The following is a 22,500-nucleotide window of genomic DNA, read 5'->3' on the forward strand; positions in this document are numbered from 1 at the left end:
GCAGCCTATTGACTCTATTGACTAATATAAAATGGTGTGTATTGTGTCTATTTGTGTTTCTCTTCAATGCAACAACATCACAAGTCTTCCTTTCCAAAATGAAACATATCAATTTATCTATTTTGTAAGAGAAAAAACCTTAAATGTAGAAGTTCTAGTTTATAAAAGTGTTTTTCATTTTGAAGTCAATGAAGGACTTAAAGGAGCGTAAAGTAATCTATTACTTTTGTCGACATCCATTCGTGATCAATGAACTGCAGCACTGACAGGTCTCTGGTGCAGCTTACAGTGGCCTGGAGGTGACATCAACAATAAAGTCACATTTTCACAATAGAGAGCAGTGAGCTAGCTAAATAGAGCAGAGATCCAACAGAAACGTCTATTGAAGAGAAAATATATCAGCATGCTGAATACTAAATACTAGAGTGTCATTTGCTCTTTTGGCTTGACACTCGTAGCTGAAATGAGACGCTGGTTGTTCAAAACAGTACGGGCTGGAAAAGTGAAATTTGAAAAGCAGAAATTTCAGCAGCTGGCCAAGTAATGGTTAAGTCATTGGTATTGATCACCAACCCTATCAATGCCCACAGATTACATTACATTACATTACAGTATGTCATTTAGCAGACGATTTTGTCCAAAGCGACTTACAAGTACATTTTGTCAACAGTAGTCAAACGGACCGTATATCACAGTCTTCATCAGCTAAGACTTCAATAGGAATAAGTAGCATTTTTAGAATCTGAGTTTTTTATCCTTTTTTTATTAAGAGTAGAATGGAAAAAGATTGTTACACGACAGGTTAATTCAAGTGGAGTCCAGCTGCTATTAATCATTTTGTAAAAGTTGGTGTCACTGCTTTCAAATGGCGGCGATTTCATGTTGGAATCAAACATCCTTTTTTAGAGTTTGGAGTTACAAAGCAAACTGAAATAAAATCATCATGCAGTGGAGATGAATCGGCACCGTTTGACCTTTGATCGTTTTATCTTTGAATCCTTAGAAGTAATTGGAGTCAAGACTTTGGGATGGACCTTTGGTTCATCTTTTATCCACTTGACTGTTTTTTGGCTCGGCGCATTGAGTTCATGTCCCTCTCATGACCCACAGCCATCTAAAATAATCTCTATAGTACAATCTATTCATTAATGTCATGTTGTACTTGTGCTTTGGGAGCGTAGTGTCATGACCCGTCTTTCCTGTGCATACTCCTGGCATTTATGTCAAAATTTATTACCTGTTCACTAATCTGTGCCTATTTTTAATTTCATATTTTTTTAGCGTGGTATATGCTTCTCTCTGGTGTTTTGCACAAATTTTCAGCACACTCTTAGACGATTTGTATCGATTCATTTTACTTTTATTATTATTTAAATGCAATTACTGCTTCATTGTGTACTATTCTGTGAAGCAAGGAAAATTACAGAGATAAAACAGCTCACAAAAATATTCAGAATATTCAGGTAATAGTCACTTTTGTGTGAACATTATTAAGATGCATGTTCATGTCCATGTTCTCAAAAAATAGGACTGAAATAAAACAAGGAATAAATACAAGTAAATGCAAAAAGAAATCACTCAAATACAAGAAAAACAACTGATATTTGATAATACCCAGCGAAGTAGATAGAGTAGTCATAACTAGTTACTTTCCATTTATGAATAAGAGAGGGAAGGAAAAACATCTGACGCAGATTATGATCTAAACTTGAACCTGTGATGTCTCCAGTACACACGCCACAACATGCCTTAACACGCCACAACACGCCACAACACGCCACACATACATACACACCCGCTAACTCTCCTCCCTGCTTCATTAAATCCCAGTGAGCGCTGGCTCTGAATAATGTTGTTTACAGATCAAATTGCCACGATCAGACGATAGAGACGACATGACACAGCACTTCCTGTCTCAGATGTGGGACGTTTAAGGACAAATGCAAATACATTCAAATCTCTTAAGATCCAGGGATTTGTGCTTTTCATTTACAACTGCTGGCCAAGCACTTTATTGTTTGCAGTTTACAGTATGTGTCTTGCCATCATAAAAAGTTGTAACTCTTTATCAAGTTCCCTCATGTGACGTTATTTAAACTAAGCAAGTAAAGCTTTATTATATAGCACTTTTTAAAACACACTGTTTCACATAGCAGAAAAGCGTTAAAACAAACAAACATTTAAACAAAATGGACATAAAAACAAAGATAAAACTTTATAAAAAGGGCGAGAGGGAGACGGTTCCAGAGAGGCGGAGCAGTAAAAGCACGGTCGCCTTTTGATTTAAGGCTGGAGGAATGGATACAATTTTTGCAGTAATACAACTTTTACTTTTCATTAATTAGACACTGCACAAGAAAAAAAAGACGTGATTTGTGCAATTTGTTTCTTAAAACACCATGACAAGGTTTCCTATCTCCCCGGTCTAGAGGGGAGAAGCGTCTCTCTTGGCTCTTGAACGCCACACAGCGCTGTGCTGAAAGCTATCAGCTCTTCACAGGAGTTTAGTTTGGAAGATTAGCTCCATCTTTACTGGAAACCTTTGGCTGAACCCATGGAGACCTGAACCCAACGAAACCACAGTTTACCAAACAGAGATGGACCCACTCCCCCCACCTCCTCCCTGCTCTGATCAGACCTGTTCTCTGGTGGTCTCTCTCTCTCTCTCTCTCTCTCTCTCTCTCTCTCTCCCACTTTCTCTGTCACTCTCTCTGCATCTGTCCCTTACTTTATTTGCCTCCCACTCAGTTACGCTCACACACAGTTTACTCGTTCCTCTCCTCCTTTCCCGCTGTGGCACTTTATCACTCTAACATTTACTGTTTCTCTCTGTTTCTAAATCAGTTCGCCGTCTCACTTTCCCTGTCTTTGACTTTCTTACTCATTCTTTCTCTCTCTCTTCTCTATTTCTCTAATATTTAGTAGCATCTTCTCTCTCAGTGGCTGCATTCAGGCTCTAAACCTGGTTGCTCAAGTAACCTGGTTTCAGGTTGACGCATGTAAACGTCATAACTCAGTTTAAATAACCTGGTTTAGCTCATACTCTGATTATGAGAAACCTGGTTAAGATGATTGGCTGACTCCCATATTAATCAGGTTACTGTGGCATGGAGACATTTTCTTCTGAAGTGAAAGCACTTTGGATTTTTGCAGTCTGCACAAACTCTGAATGCATTTTGGTGTCAACAGAAAACATGGGGGTGAGCAGCAGTTACCATGGCTGTTGGGATCAAATGTCTTTCCCCTGTATCAGAAGTAAGGAGGGAGGGGAGGGGAGGGGGAGCTGGTGGCCGAACCTTTTCATGCTTTTTTGCTGGCGGATCGTTCTATCTGTGGACATTTTCTGTTAATATAATGCACATATTCTACATATTTTTATATTTATTTTCTTATTTTCTTATTTCTATTTGTCGTATAATTTCTCTATGCCTATATATATTTCTGTGAGCAACTGCAACGAAACCCAATTTCCCCTCGGGGATCAATAAAGTATTTCTGATTCTGATTCTGATAACTGGTTTATTCGTGGAAACAGGCAGACTCAACCACAGACTATCAAGGGTTCATGTAAACAGCTTTACCTTAATAAGACCTTAACTGGAGTATGAGCAGTAGCCAGGTAACTCCACACAGGTAAACACAGCCAGTCACTTTCTCACATTATCAGCGGCTGTGTTTACATGTGTGTAACCATGGCTACTGGCCATACTGGGGTTAAGGTCAGGTTAAACTGTTTGATACCCTGCGGTTGAGTCTCCTTGTTGCCATGAATAAACCAGTCAACAGAATACTCCTGTCCGCTTCGGATGTCCCGCCCACAGGATGAACGGTCCGCCAACCAAAAAAAATATGAAAAGATGTGTCTGCCAGCTCCCCGACGACTGGAGGTTTTCCAGCTCAGTTTCTTCTTGAATTTATACTGTAGAGTCTTCTTTTTTCTATGAAGTAGCTCCGTTCCTGTTCTTCTGCCTCGCTGCCATGTTGACGCTCCAAAACAAACCAACACACACAAATCTATCATCAATAATTCTGTCCGTTTTCTGATGGATCAGTGGTGACCGCCGCCGAAGATGTTTCCATGTCACAGTAACAGTAATAAGCCAGGCGTCTAAACTGGGTTTCTCATAATTGGAGTATGAGTTTACCCAGATCATTCTAACCCAGTTCTAATATTTTACCGGGTTAAGAACGAAGCCGCTTTCTCTCTTTCTGTCTCCTGCTTGCTCAATATTTCTACCTCCGTCTTCTGCTATTATTATCGTTTTCTCTCCTGTAGCCGCTCTTTACTCTGTCACATCCTTACATTGTTATCGTTATCCCTTTATTTCTCTCTCTCTCTCTCTCTCTCTCCCCCCCTCTCTCTCTCTCTCTCTCTCTCTCTCTGTGACTGGATGTGAGTTGACAGAGCCCGGTCGCTCTCTCAGCAGCCTTGCCCATTAGCTCTGCCTTGTGTTCGGCTCGCCTCCCCTCCCCAGCTGTGTCTATTACAGAGCCGAGTCGGCGGGTCTGGTGTGACCTGAAGACACGACTTAATGTCAAGGAGTTTTCAGCCTGGTGGCAAATCGCCGTCTTCTGACATTCTAACAATCTGCTCCGGTTTAATTAATGTTCGGTTACATTGGTGCCGTGACCGGCACCGGTGCTCATGTAGGAGGAAGGCAGGGGAATTGTACCAGTATGTACTTAGCCTATGTCACCATGTGAGCTGCACCAGAGAGAAACCCTGTATATTCATTATACTATATCCTGTGTAGCTTCATGGGCAGCACAGGAAAACACAGTGTTAAAGGAAAACACACATAGGTTTTTGGGGATTGGCCTGTTGGTCAATTTGCCCATTAAGTGATGGGAACATAATCTGCCACAGAAACATGAATGATTTTTGGGTTTATTTCCCCTGATGCTCCATGCTAACACTTTAGCATATGCCAAATGATTGCAGGCTCCATGCTAACACTTTAGCATACACTATGTTGAGTGATAGTAGGCTCCATGCTAACACTTTAGCATACACTATGTTGAGTGATAGTAGGCTCCATGCTATGCTGCATGCTAATGTGTCATCACTGTGCTATGGCCAAAATAAAGTGGACAATATCTGCATTTAAACTACTGTTAACTACTGTTTCCAAAGTGTCTTAATACAAATTATATTTACTTTTTGAACTCCAGCCGAATACAAATTACAAAATACATACAAATATGCATTTCAAGTATATTTAATTGAGATACTGCACATCTCTGATGACAGTGGAACATATTAGTTTGAAATATGTTTCTTAAAACGGGGGTTGGGACCCATCATGGGACATGAAATTGTCATGACACGAGTAGAAAGATGTTTTCATAATTTACATTTACATGTAAGAAAAAAGAAAAAAAAAGAAATCCTGTGACCCTAAATGTATAGGAGAACCTAAGCTAAAGCAGAGTTTTAAGCCTTGAGCCATGGATTATGCAAATGAACGTGTACTGATGATTTGTGCAGTTAGTGTATTCCACTTTGCTTTTGTAATATTGATTTATATGCAGTTCAGTAGGCTTCATAAATTACATACAGAAAAACTCATCATACATACTTTTGTAAAATAGATACTTAAAACCTGGGACTCTGGGAGTAATATTCTCCTCTTCTGACATCCAGGTATTAAAGAGACTCAACATAGATTTAATATACCATGCCATAGTGTTAATATGCTTTACCATGATTTGCTTTTTAAGCCTGGCTCCTCTTATCCAAATATGTAGTTATTACAGCTTAACCCGTCCCTGCATCTACGAACAAAGATTACCAAGTTACACCAAAGTTACCAAGCTTAAAGTAAGTGTGTGTGTGTGTGTGTGTGTGTGTGTGTGTGTGTGTGTGTGTGTGTGTGCGTGTGTGTGTGTGTACGTGCTTTTTTGCTCATGTGGAATTATATGCCATTTGGAGGACACTTTGATCCAAAGCACAAGTACATATGTGCAGTGCATGCTTGTTTGGTTTGGTACATTTTATGCATTTGTGTGTGTGTGCATGTGTGTGTGTGTGTGTGTGCAAGGGTGTTTGAGTGAATTAAGATACAGTATATGAGCTGACGTGTACCAGCACAGATCTGGTTGACACTGCAGTCACACCAATCTAACAGTACAGAAATGTACAGTAATATATTCACTAATGTATTCAGGCTGGCAGGCTCCTTTGATCTGACCGCACTGTACACTTACGTGAGGATAAATCTTCATGACAGGCACAGATATAGAAATGTACAAGAAGATTATTTTCCAGGACGCTTTCATAAGTCACTGTGCTGCAGCAGTCTATACGTCTGACCCGTCTGAACCGCTTATCTCCTACAACCTTTGCTTCTCATGTCTTCATGTGACCAGGCTGAGCCACGCTGACCTGGGCTGAGCTCTGCAGATATTACAAGTCACAACTGGTGGTGTGTCAGTGGTCTAAGGCGCGTACCATGTAAACGTGACATCCTGGGTTCGAATCCAGACCAGGACCTTTGTCGCATGTCGTCCCGTTCTCTCTCTACTGTCTCTCGCTACCTCACCTTAAGGCTGGGACACATTACGTGTTTTTGAAGCCCGATTTGGCAACGATTTGAGTCGGCGGTAGTCCAGGGTCGTCCAGGGTCGTCGCGTTGTTTAGTCGCACCTGTAATCGTTGTGCGTGTGGAAGTGAAAGACTCAAATCTCTCTCCTATGATCCCAATCGGAAACGTCACAATTAGATCAAACATGTTTGATTTTATCGAGGCTAGTCTTTGCGTGATCATGTGGTTTGCGCTCGTCAAAGACTCGAATCTTAACAGCAATTTTCAATAGCCAATGAAAACGGAGATTGCGGAAAAACTCCGGAAAAAATACATAAATGTAAACACAAGATCCAACGTGCATAATGGCAGAGCCGGGAAAGAAAAACAAACCTGATTGTGTTTTCATTCTCTTGTCTTTTTTCATGCAAATCGCAGCACAAACCACAATTGCTGCAAGCCGGATGGGCTGCATGTTTGTTTTGGTATCAAAATAGTGCAGGTGTACCATGAAAAATCACTGCGTCTTTTGTAGACGGCTTATGGTATTTTGATTAGTGCTCCTCAAACACAGCTGTTGTGTGTGTGCATCACAAGAGACTGGAAAAATGCAAATTTCAGTCGTTAAATGTGCGCTGCTCAATCTTTTCATTGTCGTTTATGATTGGAAAAATATTTTAATGTGTCCCAGGCTTTACAGGCTTTACTAAAGGTAGGAAGAACAATCATCACAACATAATTTTTTTTATGTAATAAAACCATTTTTTGTAGAACATCCATCAGCCTCCAAGAGAAGATTAATTTGTTCTTCCTTTGTCGCTGAAGTCGTAATATCTCACAGTAAAATATTGTATTTGTGTGATATGTGACACATAATATTCCATCTGTTGTTAGAGCTGTGGATTTGAGCTTTGCACTCCTTACTGTTAGTCAGTGATGCAGGAATTGAAGCTTATTCTTCTTGTTGCACTTGTAAGTCTCTCTGGATAAGAGCGCCAGCCAAACGCTCACGTGATAAACCGCTGCTGACCCACATGGCCGAGGTGTAATGAGTCGTGTGTTCAGGGGGTAAATCTGCAGGTCAGGATTGGTTCTGTCTCATTCTGACCTCTGTCTGCCCGACCTTCACCCCCGTCCTCCCGCCTCCCGCCTCCCGCCTCCCGCCTCCCACCTGGACTCGGACATTTCCACCGTTTCTCTCACCAGCCAGGCCTTGTTTCATCACTGCTTCAGCTGGACTGTGCCTTGTGAAACTGAATTATGAATTGAAATGTAAATGCTGAAAAAACTGAAGTTGTGATGAGCCCTGATAGAATGAAACTGATAGAATGAAACTCTGATAGAATGAACATATAACCCTGATAGAATTAAAATAAACCCCCTGACAGAATAAAAGCTCTGATAGAATAAAAACTCCTCATAGAAAAAAATTAACCCTGATAGAATAAAATAAAACCCTGACAGATTTTTTTTCACTCATTGGCTATTGAGGATTGCCACTGTTTTGAGAACATGTTTTACATCAAGGATTAAAATGGAAAATGTGATTTGGTTGATGCACATGTCCTTATTGATTATATATTGATATTGATGTTGATTTTTTAAAATTATACTGTCAACAAAATAAACTAAACTAAACAAAATCTTAGACTAGCAAAGTCATGCAAGAAAGCAAGTATAATGGAGTCGCTCAATGGCAAATAGTACACAAATCTGTGTGTGTGTGTGTGTGTGTGTGTGTGTGTGTGTAAGTGCAACCTTCCCTCCCAAATCCCCCCCCAGGCGACTCCAACTCCCCTTGCTGCTATAAATAAGAATGGAAAGGAGGGAAGATAAAGATAGAGCTTTGCAAAACAATCACGTTTTTGTCTCGACTTAAGGATAGAGGTGGTTATAAGATGTGTGTGTGTGTGTGTGTGTGTGTGTGTGTGTGTGTGTGTGTGTGTCCAGTGAGTCTTCAGAGGTGAGCGTTACTTTAAAGGCAACTTTCTAGCTGACTTTGCACCTTTGGCAGAAAGTAACCACCGACCTCCACAGAGAACATCAGGTGTTAATGCTACAAAGCTCACATTTCCATATTCATAAGCAGTACAGCCCATAAAATACAACCTGGCTGGTCCAAACCGCACGGTGATGATGGTAATGAAGTTCATTTGGAGCTGTGAAAAGTTATGACTGAAATACAGTTATGTGCAATTATCGCCAAAAGCTCATTCAATTATGAAACAATGCATGGGAATTTCCAGATGCTATAAACACTATAAACACTCAGGAGATTTTTCCCCACTTTAGTTTTTGTTGTTCTGATTATTCACCTGCTGCTGAGACTGTGAAGACTTTACATTTTAGTGATTACAGTTGATTAGTTAATACAGTGATGTAATGGTAAATAAAATGGAGAGTAAACTATAAGCTCCAGCTGCTGATCATCATAAAGCGAACACCCACCAATACTGAGAAAAATCAATTAGCCTATACTTTCAGAAATTAGCATTAATTACTGCTTTCCATATATGAATTTACATCATAAAGACTTACGTCAGTCGAAAAAGGAGCGTAAACTGAGTTGAGGTGGATTCACCCTCCACTAAATCCCTGGTTATTCCCCTAAAAACAGTTTTTTTTCCGAGTCTCTTTTTGTTTCCACATGGCAGGTGAAGTATTTATTATTATTGAAGTGTCTCTGTCTTCGGAAACATGAATTCTGCCTTTATTTGTCTCTTGATTGTTGGTACAGTGTGGTTTCTGAACAAGCTTTCTGTGAGCTGTTGTGCCTTCAGTTTACAGTAATAATCTGTGACATTTCCATATAAATAAATGTCAGTTTTGCTGCTCTTTATCGATAATTTCTCTAACACAACAGTGATCCAACCTATATTGAGTTGATGAAAGCTTCTCCGTTGTCTGTTCTAAACAGCCGGTGTCTGGCAGCTCTTTCCTGGGAAAAATACTCTTCCACACAAGAAGTGATGCATTTTATGTTTCCGGTTTGTTTGGAATAAATAGAAGAAGAACTGAGCGCTGGGTCTGATTTCATTGTAGTGAGGTACACCGGTCTTCAATGCTGGTGTTGATTGATTTTGTTGAAATGCTACGAAAATCAAACGGCTGATTTATTCACATGAAATGTCAAATCAGTTTAATGAGCTGATGATCCAACTTTTCAAGTTAATGCAATCTAATGAGACCAATGGGGCTTCTGCATTGGCTACATTAATTATTCTTTATTTGCTATTGAAAAATTCAGCATATACTCTATATGACTGTATTTTTAATCATGATCTTTCTCCTGCAGGGACTCTCTGCATTTATGGTTACATGAATGTGAGCGCTGCAGGCCAGATGCCGGTGATGGAGGAGCTTGTCAGTGAGAGGTGAGGATTCATCTTCTTTTACTATAAGAACTATTTGTAGAACAATCGTTATATCTGTGGAGCACTTTTCTTGACAAGGTACAAATTGCTGCAAACAAAATGCATCAAAACACATCCATCACTTTGTAGATAATATCTAATAATAGTGAACTCAGTCGAATGCAAGTTGAAGAAATTCGTTTTCAGTTGTGTATTAAAAGAAGATACACAGTTTACGATGATACAGCGGCTTTTGCAGGATTCAGCCTTACAGCTTTGGACTTGTTTAGTTCAATGTCTGCAGCAAGGCACTAACACTGGCAGGGTTGGGGGTTCAATTCCCACGGGGACCAACCATGCTTAAAAAATGTATCTGCTCATGATACGTATGGAAACCAAATCCATTAGAGTTTCATTCTTTCTTTTGATTTCATCTTGATGCTTGTTGACCTGCACCATTGTGCATCCCCAATTCAATTAAACTGAATTTTTACTAGGCAGGTCCTAAAAAACAGATGCCACAAAATTATGAGAGGTGCTTTCTTTGACATCAAACAGAGATGGGAAGTAACAAATACTTTGTTACTGTAAGATTTTCAAGTATCTGCACTTTACTCGAGTTTTTCTTTCACTTTTCGCTTTTACTCCCTACGTTTCAAAACAAAAGTCTATACTTTCTACTCACTACATTTCCAAAACAGACAGACAGGTTACTCTCAGGAAATCAACTGAAGAAGAGAGAAGCAACAAGAGAGCAGATAATTAATGTTACTGATTTGAGCTGCAGACTCTTTCTCATCTGGGATTCAGAGGAACGCTCAACAGAAAACCAGTTCAGAACATTAAAAATGACTTTTTTAGACGACGACTTTTACTTTTATACTACAAGTAAATTTAACACCATGTACTCTCATACTTTGACTTGAGTAGAGGATTTGAAATGGTACTTCAACTTTTACCAGAGTATATTTTTAGATGAGCATTTGCACTAAGGAATCTGTGTACTTCTACCTAGTGAAATCGCTGCATGGTGAAGTCACCAGCAGCCACCGCCTGGACGCCTGCAAATTATCCGTGTAGCTGCAGGGTTTTTCTATTCATCCAACCGAGCTCTTTTGTGTTCAAATAAATGTTTTATCTGGTAAAATAGCAAACGTAGCTGTTGCATTTTTGGAACACACCAGTCCCAATGGATCCTACAGATCAAAAAACATGAATTTCCATGAGTTCCCTCTTCAAGGGCGTTCTCATCTCATGATTTTTTAGCTCAGCTGAGGGAAACAATGTGAGACAATGTGAGATTTCTGTGCTTCACTACGCTCTGCCTCTGTAGCCGTCTCACCCTCAGGCCGGCTGCTCAGACTGCCGGGTGCCGGGTGCCGGGTGCCGGGTGCTGGGTGGTCTCTTGCTGCTGCTGCTTTGGAATGTAAAGAGTCATTTTATAGCTTCCTCCGCTTGGCCGGCGTCCTCCAGCCCGGGGGGTGATGGAGAGAAAGAGAGAGGGATTTGGATTTTTCTTTTATATCGGCACTCTGAAGCCGTACACAGGCCGCTTTACTCTGACTGCTTGATCTGACATTCATAGAGACAGAGAGTGATAAAAAAAAGAGGCACATAGACCGGGGATGGAGTGAAAGAGAGAGACAGACCGATAGAGACGGAGAGATGGAAAGAGACAGAGAGACAGACAGATGGATAGACAGAGAGAGACAAAGAGGATAAACGGCACAAATACAGAAAGACAGCAATATAGAGATGGACAGCCAAGGTTAAAGAGAGGGGGACAGAAAAACAGATAGGCACAGACAGATCAAGGTGTATGTGTGTGTGTGTGTGCTTGTATTTCTATACTTATGAGGAACAAATGTCCTCACAAGGATAGAAAGATGAGGAAATTTCTCAAAAGTGAGGTCATTTTGGCCGGTCCTCACTTCTTTAAGGGGCCAGTAAGGGTTAGGACTTTAGGGGTTTAGGGTTAAGATTACAACTCAGAGGCAATGGGAGAATGCAAATCTCTCTTGACGCTTATCAATTCTCCAACTTACTGTTACACCCAAACACATCATTTCTATCTCTTAAGTTTGAAGTTAAATTGATTTCTCGACCCTGAAAACATCCCCTTAGGATTTGGAATCAAGTCTCTGTTAGTTTCATACTTATGGTTAAAAAAACTATTATCTAATGGCAGAAAACCCAGATCCAGCTCACCACCAAAATCTCATCAATTCTCTCTCTCTCTCTCTCTCTCTCTCTCTCTCTCTCTCTCTCTCTCTCTCTCTCTCTCTCTTGGTCTGAGGCCGATCTGGCCACCAAATTTCATGGAAATCCTTTTTGCAGGTTTTTGAGATACCCTGCTGATTAACATCTGAAAACAAAACCTGCTTGACTGAGGTAATTAGAATTAGGTTAGGGTATAAGGTTAGAGGTTAGGGATTGAATGTAGTCAATGAAGGTCCTCACAAGTATAGTAATACAAACCTGTGTGTGTGTGTGTGTGTGTGTGTAGTGGTGGCGGGTTACACTGCATGACACAGTTCTGTGCTATAATTTTATGAATGGGATCCACCTGTCTGTCTGGTGGATGGCTGTACTGCGGAGCTCCCAGCAGCCTTGGAAGTGACTTCAGCGTAGTGAGTGTGATTTATGACTCCGCCTCTCTTCGCCCTACATACAGCTCACCTGCAATATGTCACTGTCACACACTGTATGAGCGCGGATGAGGCGGAAGATAAATGTCGGCGCACACGTCTACGCATAAAAGCATGAAATTGTGAATAAAGACGTTGATGCTGCGTCTGTGTTGCGTCACCGGCTTTGAAACAGAGTTAAAAAAAAAAAAACATCAGAGCATCAAGCTTCAAAGCATCAAGTCTCATATAAGCACATTAAGAAGATGAGATAGTAAAAAAAAATAAAAAAGGTTGATGTGCAAAAACTGAAAAAAGAAAAAGAAAGTTTAAAGAAACCTGTGCAGTTTTTGTGCCATGTCAAATTAAAAGAACCTTTTTTTTCTCCATTATATACATTTGTTCTTCCTTTTTTGAAGCTTGATGTGCAGCCCCTTTTCCATTTTGATGATGCTTTAAACTACGCATGAAAACAGAGACACACACACACACAACCACAGATGCATGCATGCATTAAGTAGTATGTGGTACGATTGGGAAGAAGGGAATTTTGAAAGACAGATTAGTTAGCATAGCTCTTAATCTGCAACCCACTCTTCTCAAAAGTCTTTACAGTGATTGGTGGAGACAATATGGCAACACTTCATGTTCGCTTATCAGGAGGAAAAGTGCTACATCTGTCACATCAAACATGTTGCGTATGCATGTGCAGGCGGTTTGGAGTCACAATACAATGTTTTATCTTTTATTCGTATGTATGTATGTATACAGTATGCTGCAGTATTCCTTCCTGCGCAGTTGATTCCCCATTTTCACCTTTTAACTTCAGTCTGTTTGCCAAGTGCCACCGCGCATCATGTTCGCCTTCCTGCGTAGAATTCTGAATTTCAAATTAGCTAGCATTGCTCTTAATCCATAACCCACTTCTTCTACATTTAACAGGTTTTTTTTTTTATGTACGGAGGCAATATGGCAACGTCTCCTGTTAGCTGATCAGGACCTGAGGTGCTGCATTTGTCACACATGTTCTACATGTATGTGCAGGCAGCTTGGAGTCACAATTTTTTTTTTTGAAGATCACAACCAGTTATCAGCTTTATTTGCCAAGTACATTACACAGTATGTATCCCAGAATATACCTTCCGGCGTACATGATTCACTGTTTCCACTTTCTAACATGAATTATTAAATGCATCCATCTCAGTAACTACAGATTTAGTATACATGTGTACATGCAAACCTTACATATGCACTTTAAGATGATTTAAAGTTGCAATCCTATGGTTATATTTATCAGAATAGTCACCCTTTTCTGCTAAGTACATTACACTGAATGTACGGTACAGTGTGCCTTCCTGCGTAGAATTCTGAATTCTTAATTAGCCAGCATTGCTTAATTGCTTAATAATTGCATAATTAATCCATAACCCACTTTTTATAAATTCAAGAGCTTCTGATTGGTGGTGATTTGGCAACATGCGCATGTTACATATGTATGTGCAGTTGGTTTGGAGTCACAATCCGGTTATCAGAATTACAACCAGTTGACACCTATATTTTGTGTGTAATTCACAGTATGTACAGTATATGAAACCATTTTCACCTTTTAACTGCATCTGCTTTCCATCCGCCAGATATCTGTACATACACATCTTCCATATATATGAGCTGGTGGTTTAGAGTTACAATCCTATTGTTAATTCTGCCAGAATCACAACCACAAGCCACTTTATTTGCAAAGTACATCTCACAGTATGTATGAGACAAAATGCCTCCTGTGTTCCACCTTGTTAGCATGAATTATTAAATGCATCAGAAAGATTTATAGGAAATGTGACAGAATGCAGAAAGTTGCCTGTCCATCATCCCCCCCCCCCCCCCCCCCCCCCCCACTGCTGAGTGTAAACACAGTTGCTGTGTGGTGTCTGCTGCACAAGTTGCTTCTGCGGCTGATTTGTCTTCACTGCTGCGTTGGCCTGAGGATCGTTCTGTCCTTCAGCTTCATGTGTGGGAGATGTGTCTCCTCTGTCTGTCTGTATATCCAGTCTGCTTCAGTCTATCTCACTGTGTATATGAGTTAGAGAGAGAGGAGTTAGGAGTGGAAAACTCCTGCAAAAAAACCTGCAAGGGCATGATGAGGGGGCTTCATGATTAGTGCTAAAATGACACTCCAGATTAGTAGTTTCTTATTCATGTATTGCATTTAGAAGTAAAAAAATAGTTTACTGCATCTTGTATCAAAACCTTGACTTCTTGTATCTCAGTGACAGCAGGAGTTGTACATGAAATGAAAACGTTCATTAGGGCCAAATGTATTGATTGTGGAAACTGAAATAATGATATAAGATTAAACACAATTAATTATGCAGGCTTAAGCCCTCCTGTATTAAATGTTTTATTGAGACAGTAGTGGAAGTGGATACAGACTCCAGGAGAGACAGGAGAGGCAGGAGAGACAGGAGAGACAGGAGAGGCAGGAGAGACAGGAGAGGCAGGAGAGACAGGAGAGGCAGGAGAGGCAGGAGAGACAGGAGAAACAGAAGAGGCAGGAGAGACAGGAGAGACAGGAGAGACATTAGAGACAGGAGAGACAGGAGAGGCAGGAGAGGCAGGAGAGGCAGGAGAGACAGGAGAGACATTAGAGGCAGGAGAGACAGGAGAAGCAGGAGAGACAGGAGAGACAGGAGAGGCAGGAGAGGCAGGAGAGGCAGGAGAGACAGGAGAGACAGGAGAGGCAGGAGAGGCAGGAGAGACAGGAGAGACAGGAGAGGCAGGAGAGACAGGAGAAGCAGGAGAGACCGTATGGAGGAGTTTTAATCCTTTGCTAGAGGCTGGAGTCTTAGTCACTCCACAGACTGAAGAGCAGAAGGCTTAGCTCCTCCACAGCCCTATAGCTCTCTCAGCTGAAATGCTAATTCAGTTTTTCGCTCAATACCTGTACTGTTTTTTTTTTTTTCCATCGGACCGGGCATTTTAAGGCGTACAAACTCCTGATAATCCCCAATCTAACTCCCAAAGTTTGAAAGGAAACTCTTCTACTGTTGAAGTGGAGTGGAAAGCCCCAGTGAAGCCCACACATTGAAAATCACCTGGCTGCTTTTATTTTTTTTAGATTTTTTTTTCATTTTGCATTTTCTTTCAGTTCCTACAGAGCTGAGCAGACAGCGAAACTCTGCCCTGTGTGGACGCTCAGCAAGCTTGTTGTTACGGCTGAACTTGTTGTCATCCTTGGCCATCGACAGCCAATCAGATTTGCACGCGTCCTTATTTCCCTACCGAAGTGATTTGGTTTCATGAATAATATTTCCGCCTGGCAAAATCTATGAGAATTTGATTCAAGCCATTTTCAAGCCAGTTTCTCAGTTCTGTACAACTTTTATTTGAAAGACGACAGGAATAAATGTCTCAAAAACGATGCTTGGAGAGTGGTGACATCCATCGTTGGTTAGGGTTAGAGTTAGGTTAAGTAATTTTTCTGTTTATTTTGGATTAATGCTACCTAATTAATGCTTGTTAGCTAGCTATATTAACTCATTAAAGCAACATGGCAACACCCGAGCAGCCGAAATTACATGATTTGCCTGTTCTGCAGCTGCAGACCGCTACATATATAGATGCAATGTGAGTCTCTTGCATCGCACAGTCGATCAGAATAGAGCGATTAACAATTACAGGTTACAGGTATTTTGAGGTTGTAAAAGCCATGTTTAAAAGTGGAGTTAAGCAGACCTGTATTTTGAGCTATAACAGAGTAAGAAATTAAAAAAGTCTTATTTTCCAAGTCCTGAGTGGTTTAAGAGACCATCTTTCAGCCAGATGACCGGGGTTCAAGTCCTGTGCTGAAGTGTCTGTGAGCAAGACACTGAAACCCGACCAGCTGACACTGTGTGGAGAATGTCCCTACAGGGATCAGTGGAATATCACATTGTCTTTATTATATATTGAATATGCAGCTGGTCAAACATATTCTGCATTGTAATAGTTCATGTCCGAGCCACAGAGCATGTCGTCCCGGAAGAGACCGACGTCTTCCAGCCCCGAGTCAATACCATGCAGGCAGCGAGGCTCAGAGAGATCAGATAGCAGAGAGCTTTCCTTTCCTTTTTCTTTCTCTTCCTAGAATCAGCCTCCCCTCTCTCTCTCTCTCTCTCTCTCTCTCCCTCTCTCCACCACCTCAGGTGTCCTGTGACAGATCCTGTTTTCTGGATGATTGCTTTCGACAGAAAGGTTGGGCCTCAGATAGCATGAAACCAAACAGAGAGGGAGCAGGATGTCTCCGCCTGCACGTACTGTTACACTTCATCTGTCTTTTGTTTGTTCGTTCGTTCTTTCACTTGCTCGTTCATTTGGTTCAGGCAGTCGTTGAATCATATTTTATCTACGCAGCCATCCATTCAAGGATGGAGTGGTAAATAAAAAGGTGGGAAAACTATGATCTCCAGCTGATGATCATCATGAGGCAAACAACCACCAATAGAAACAAAAATCAATTACGTATATTTTCAGAAAAGCATTAATTCATACATCTATTGTTTTCTTTAAATTACCTTACCTTGGATCCCTATTAATTACATGAGTTTGACACTACTTACTATGGTAAACTCTATTTTTATCTATTTATTTTGCATCAGCTGGCCTCTTTTTGTGTTTTTTACCTTTATAGTGTGCAAATTCTTTTTGATCTTCTAAACTCTATTTCTGCAAATTAAAAGGCAGGTGTATTAAGTTTAGGTAGATTTACACCTCCACTACATCCCTGCATCTATTCATTCATGCATTCATTCTTCATCTGTCATCCATCTATCTAATCATTGTGCACCTCGCCTCCTAAATTAACACATCCGTAGCCTAGAATATTGCAGCATCTGAAACATCCACGTCAAATTGCCACCTGTAGGCAATTTTGGCACATTAATGTTTTACTGTGGCAGGATTAGCAAAACCTCTTGAAGAGAGTTTTACCTCACAGCACATTCAAGAGATGACGCTGCTTCTTTTTCTACTCCTTTTTTCAGCTCATACTTTTGCCGTTTGGTGGCTGTTTTGGAGAGTGCAGACTTGGCAGGCGGCACAGTGTACCTCTTCTCTTTCATAGGCTGAATTATTCATTCAGCCAATGCTTATGTAATCTTGATAAGAAATCCTCCTTTCATACATAAAAGCACTAACAGATGCACGCTGTTGCACACACACACACACACACACACACACACACACACGCTGAAACTGAGGCACTGAGGAAACAGGACGCCGAGGCATCCATTCAGTCTGAGTCGTATCTGTGAATCGAAGCGCGCAAACGATGCTGTCAAAATCTCCGGCGATGAAACCCACGTGTGTCAAGCCTCCGCATCCGTTATCCTCTCAGATGGAGAGGAGTCGGCAGGAGTCAGAGGGAGGTGTGTGTGTGTGTGTGTGTGTCGAATGGGGAGCGGTCCATTATACAGTATTTCCAACCCATTTCCATTCATGCCTGACATGGTGATTTATCCCACCTGTCACTGATAGCACTTCCAGGCGCATCGTGGTTCAGCCTGCAGCTCTCCCTCTGCTCCTTGATCCTTTCTTCTCATTATACGACACACATCTAGTGAGGTTTTACATACCTGTGACCATGTTACACTTTTACAAGCCTGAAGACATCCATTAAAGAATGCTATGTATATATATATGCATAGATAGATAGATGTATGTACGCCTAGATGTAGCCTTTGAAGAAGTGACGTTTTTTGCACTTTGGCTTCATCCCCAAGAGGAAATCTTTGTGAAAATCAAGCTTTGCTCTCTCTTCAGACATCAGAAGTCACAAAGAACGGTCTAATAACTGGTGGAGAAGCATGAGAGTTTTGCGTTACGATATTCTAATTTTGGTTCTACTGTATAAAATTCAAGAAACGATGGGAGTACGAATGCTGCAGAGACTCAGGCTGAATGCATGAAGGGGGACTTGGGGACAGTGGATTGTTCAGTTCATTTCAATGAAACTTTATTGTCCATGAGTTGAAATTCTCTTTGCAGTCATATGCATGAAAGCAAGCACGAAAATGTACACAGAAGTATGTAAGACCTAGCACAAGACAGCCACTTTAACTACATTCTGCGGTCTGTTTCTGCTGGCAGAGGACCAGTTTCCATAACAACCAATTATAGAAAAGGTGACAACTACCTTGACTGTTCAGCCTTCCACACACACTGAAGTTCAGCTTCCTCAGAAAAAATAGTTGCTGCAGACCTTTTTTGCATACAGCAGTGGTTTTTCTGATCAACTGTGAGCTTATTATCAGTCATGGTGCAGTCCGCCTGCTCCATGCCCTTTGATAACAGTCTGAATGGATGTTTGGTTGCTTCTTTAAGTCCACTCTTTACAATACACACAGCTCATTGGCTGTGTTTGTCATTTGATTGTAATCACCTGTTTATTTATTATAATCACCTGTTATTTTCCTACCAAGATGGCCGTTGCAACAGAATACTATGAATTCTGGGTCCTCTGATTGAATTCTGAGGCTCTGATTGCACAAAGTACAAAGTTTTGAACATGCAAATCATGTCATTTCCATTGCTCTGATATTGCCTTTCATAAGGTAACATCATTTTGATGAGTTAACAAAGCTAGCTAGCAAGTGCTGACTACGTGGCATTAACAGAACAAATCACTAAAATTACTTAAGAGCTTCCCATCAACCTCAACAATGGATGCAACCGTTTTCCAATAACCGTTTTTGAGATGTTGATTCCTTTAGTCATTCAAATATAAGCTGTAGAGAACTGGGGAGGTCTGAATGGTCGTAATTAACTTCTTTTCTATTTTGCACTCACCAGGCAGAACTGCCAATCATGAAACAAAATCACACAAGTACGAAAACAAGAAAGTGCGGAAATATGAAATATTCAGCTGTAGCCAAAGCCTGTCAAGCTTGTTGAGCGTCCGCACATCGGCCGAGTTTCCCTCCTCGCTCAGCTCTGCAGGAGATGAACGGACTTCACGTCACTTGTTGCTGGCGGTGTGAACGCTCGGCGAGGAGAAGCTGTCACAACACTGCACACCGGCGTCCGCTGTATACAGCTCTAACACAGGGTAGAAGCAGGATAAATAAATAAAGTGGGACTTCCACAATGGCTACCCCGCTTTCAAGTGTCAGTCCTGCCGTGGATGTAAGATTCGGTATTCACGCGACACACTCTGTGGTGTGATGGATGCAGTGTGCTGCTTTTGAGCTGTCATGTGTCATGAGGAATAAGTTGAAAGAGGGGCGGGGGAATGTTTCTCTGTTGAAACAAATATGTCATATTTCCCGTTGAAGTGCAGAACAATTAGCTAATTTGTGTTGACAAGTGGGCTCCGAGCTAAAGTCCGCCAACTATTTTCACACAGAGTTGTTCTCTTTGATACACACACACATACACACACACACATACACACACACACACACACACACACTGAGGACTTCCACAGCAAGGGAGAGTGTTTATGATCTCTTTGACACACACACACACACAGGCGCAAACACTTCCACTTCCACAGCGAGTATATCTGTTTTCTTTGATACTCGCACATACTCACATAGAGACATAGATACACACACATACACACACACACACACACACACTCACAGAGGACTGCCACAGTGAGGTAGTGAGTGTTTGCGTAGCTGCTCTGAGTGAATTTTAATGATGTGGCGGCGGCCGGGGAAACGCCGCTGCTTGCTCTGGGTTCCAGCGCTGTGGTTTCAGCCGCCGCTGTCTCCTCGCTGCTGATTAAGGCTGCGGCAGCCGGGCGCCGTGCGGAACGGATTATACTGGCGAGGTAAACAGGAGAGAGAATATAAAGCTGGAGGATGCAGGAGTATGCAAAACATGAGGAATACCTTCCACATAATTGAGTTGCTCCCTCCCTCTGCACAGTCCGTGCCTCAGTTGCCTCAAGCCTTAGAAATCATTCTGTAAAGATCCGACATGTTGTCAAAATTAATTGTGATAGCTTGGTATAATAACAGTAAACAAATCAGAGACGACTGGCAGCCTCTGTCTCACACCAGTGGGATTAGTGCTGCTGTTTCTCAGAGTTAAGACTACATTTCCCATGAACCCTGTTGCTAGAGGATCTTTGCTTCCTCGGACAAACTTTCTCTCTTCACTGAAGAGGATCAACATGTTGGAAGTGATTTCTCCATCTTCCTTTCCCTCCTTCCACCATCTGCTGCCAGAAACTCTTTCAGCTTTAGCTCCGTTTGCTCTGGAAGAACAGAACCTCTTCCTGTTTTGTGCCGTAAAGCGATCCAGCAGATTTCCCTCCAGATCCACCAGGTGGAGAAACTATGGAGGATGCAGAGTAGAGGCTGATAGAGGCTGATAGAGGCTGATAGAGACCACTGATGGTTTGTTTACAGTAATTATACTGTTTCAAAATTCATGTGAGAATGATTTATTGATGTTAAAATGCTACATGGAGCACCTTTAACCTGTCTCCTTCCCTTCATCCATATCTAGCAAAGTACAATTTACGGATGACATCTTTCACCTTACATTTTGTACACTAGAGTGTGTGTGTGTGTGTGTGTGTGTGTGTGTGTGTGCAATTGTTGCTCGCTTGTCACTTTTGATCTTCCAAGGAGATGAGAGGCTCAGGATGTGGAAGGGAGACGTTTCCTTCCTGACAGTTAGCAGGTAGACATGACACACACGTTCAATTTACCAATGAAGATCCAAATCATCTTTAATTACACACAGAAAGACGTGGAAGTCCTCGGGGGGGAATGTGCCGACTGTTAATGTGCGGTGAAGATGAGACTCTGAGACGATAAGTATAGCTCACTGTCTGCTGAGTGACTGGCACTGAATGTGAGGTTGTGGTTCCAGTGTGTAAAATATAATAATTACTTTATTTGTGTAGCACTTTTCTAAAAAGAATGTTTACAAAGTGCTTTACATGCAATAAAACCTAAAGAGACTGTGATGTAAAAGTACCACGATTAAATAAATAAAATAAAGTTGAATAAATAAAAAAATAGGAATAAACAGATACAACTAAAAACAGATGGAACTTTACATAAAACCACATGAATGCCCAGACAATATGAGTTGTCCCCAAAAGAGACAGTAATAAATAACTAAATTAGTAAAAAAAAACAAGTAATAAAATGTTATGCACAATTACAAAATGAAAGATAAAATGGAGACACAAGTATAAAGACCGATTCACATAAAAGCCTGTCTATAAAAGTGTGTTATGGTTATGTCAGTCTGTTAGTTGTTGATGTCAAATCTCGATATATTAAAAAAAAAAAAAAAGTGATTGTGATACTGAGTTGGGTTCGGATCTGTGAAGGCGGGTGTAGTGTTTCCTCCAAACAGAGCCGATTCAGAAAAAAGGAAGGCCGGTCTTTTATTACGTCGACTGAGATGAAACTGTAGACGGGCGCCATTGTTTATTTAAAAGCTCGTCTTCTGTGATCACATTACACTGCTGACTGGATCGCAGGAGATTTGTCCGACCGCTCCTCGCTGCTTTCTGAGTCGTGTGTTTGACTCCACGCACTCAGCCCCCGTCTTCTGCTGCAACTGAAGACAGCGCTTCATCCAGCTTCTCCACACTGAATCATATTGCCTCTAATCATTCTCATTGATCTCAAAACATCCAGTTATCTCTCTCCTTACCTCTCATTTCATTTCTTTTACTTGCACTCGATCTTTCTATGGCCCAAGGAATATTGTAAGGGCACTAAAACACTGACTTCTGCAGTCTTTACTATTGGTTCCTTGTAATTTTAGATAATCTAGGAATTGAAGCTTTTTCTACACTCATTGTAGAGTAAGTCATTCTGGGTAAGAGCTTCAGCTAAATGTCTCAAATGTAAATATAAAATGAAGCCCGCTATTTATTAATCTCTGTTTGTGTGTGGGGATATTGGTTCTCTTTAACCTTTTGGATTAATATGGAGATGTGAGATGCAGTTGTTTTTTTTGTTTTTCTTAATTTGCAAAGCATCTAATTGA

At 41.1% G+C, this 22,500-nt stretch overlaps 1 protein-coding gene across 1 annotated transcript in view; it reads left to right on the forward strand.

The window, feature by feature from the left end:
* Positions 1 to 22,500, forward strand: part of htr4 (5-hydroxytryptamine receptor 4) — a 258,947-nt gene that overhangs the window by 114,878 nt on the left and 121,569 nt on the right. The window contains exon 7 of the mRNA XM_078289033.1: positions 9,820 to 9,898. Coding sequence (XP_078145159.1) covers positions 9,820 to 9,898 — 79 coding nt within the window. The remainder of the gene's footprint in view (positions 1 to 9,819; positions 9,899 to 22,500) is intronic.

The sequence above is a fragment of the Centroberyx gerrardi genome, chromosome 16 (assembly GCF_048128805.1).
Source record: "Centroberyx gerrardi isolate f3 chromosome 16, fCenGer3.hap1.cur.20231027, whole genome shotgun sequence".
Classification (NCBI taxonomy): Eukaryota; Metazoa; Chordata; class Actinopteri; order Beryciformes; family Berycidae; genus Centroberyx; species Centroberyx gerrardi.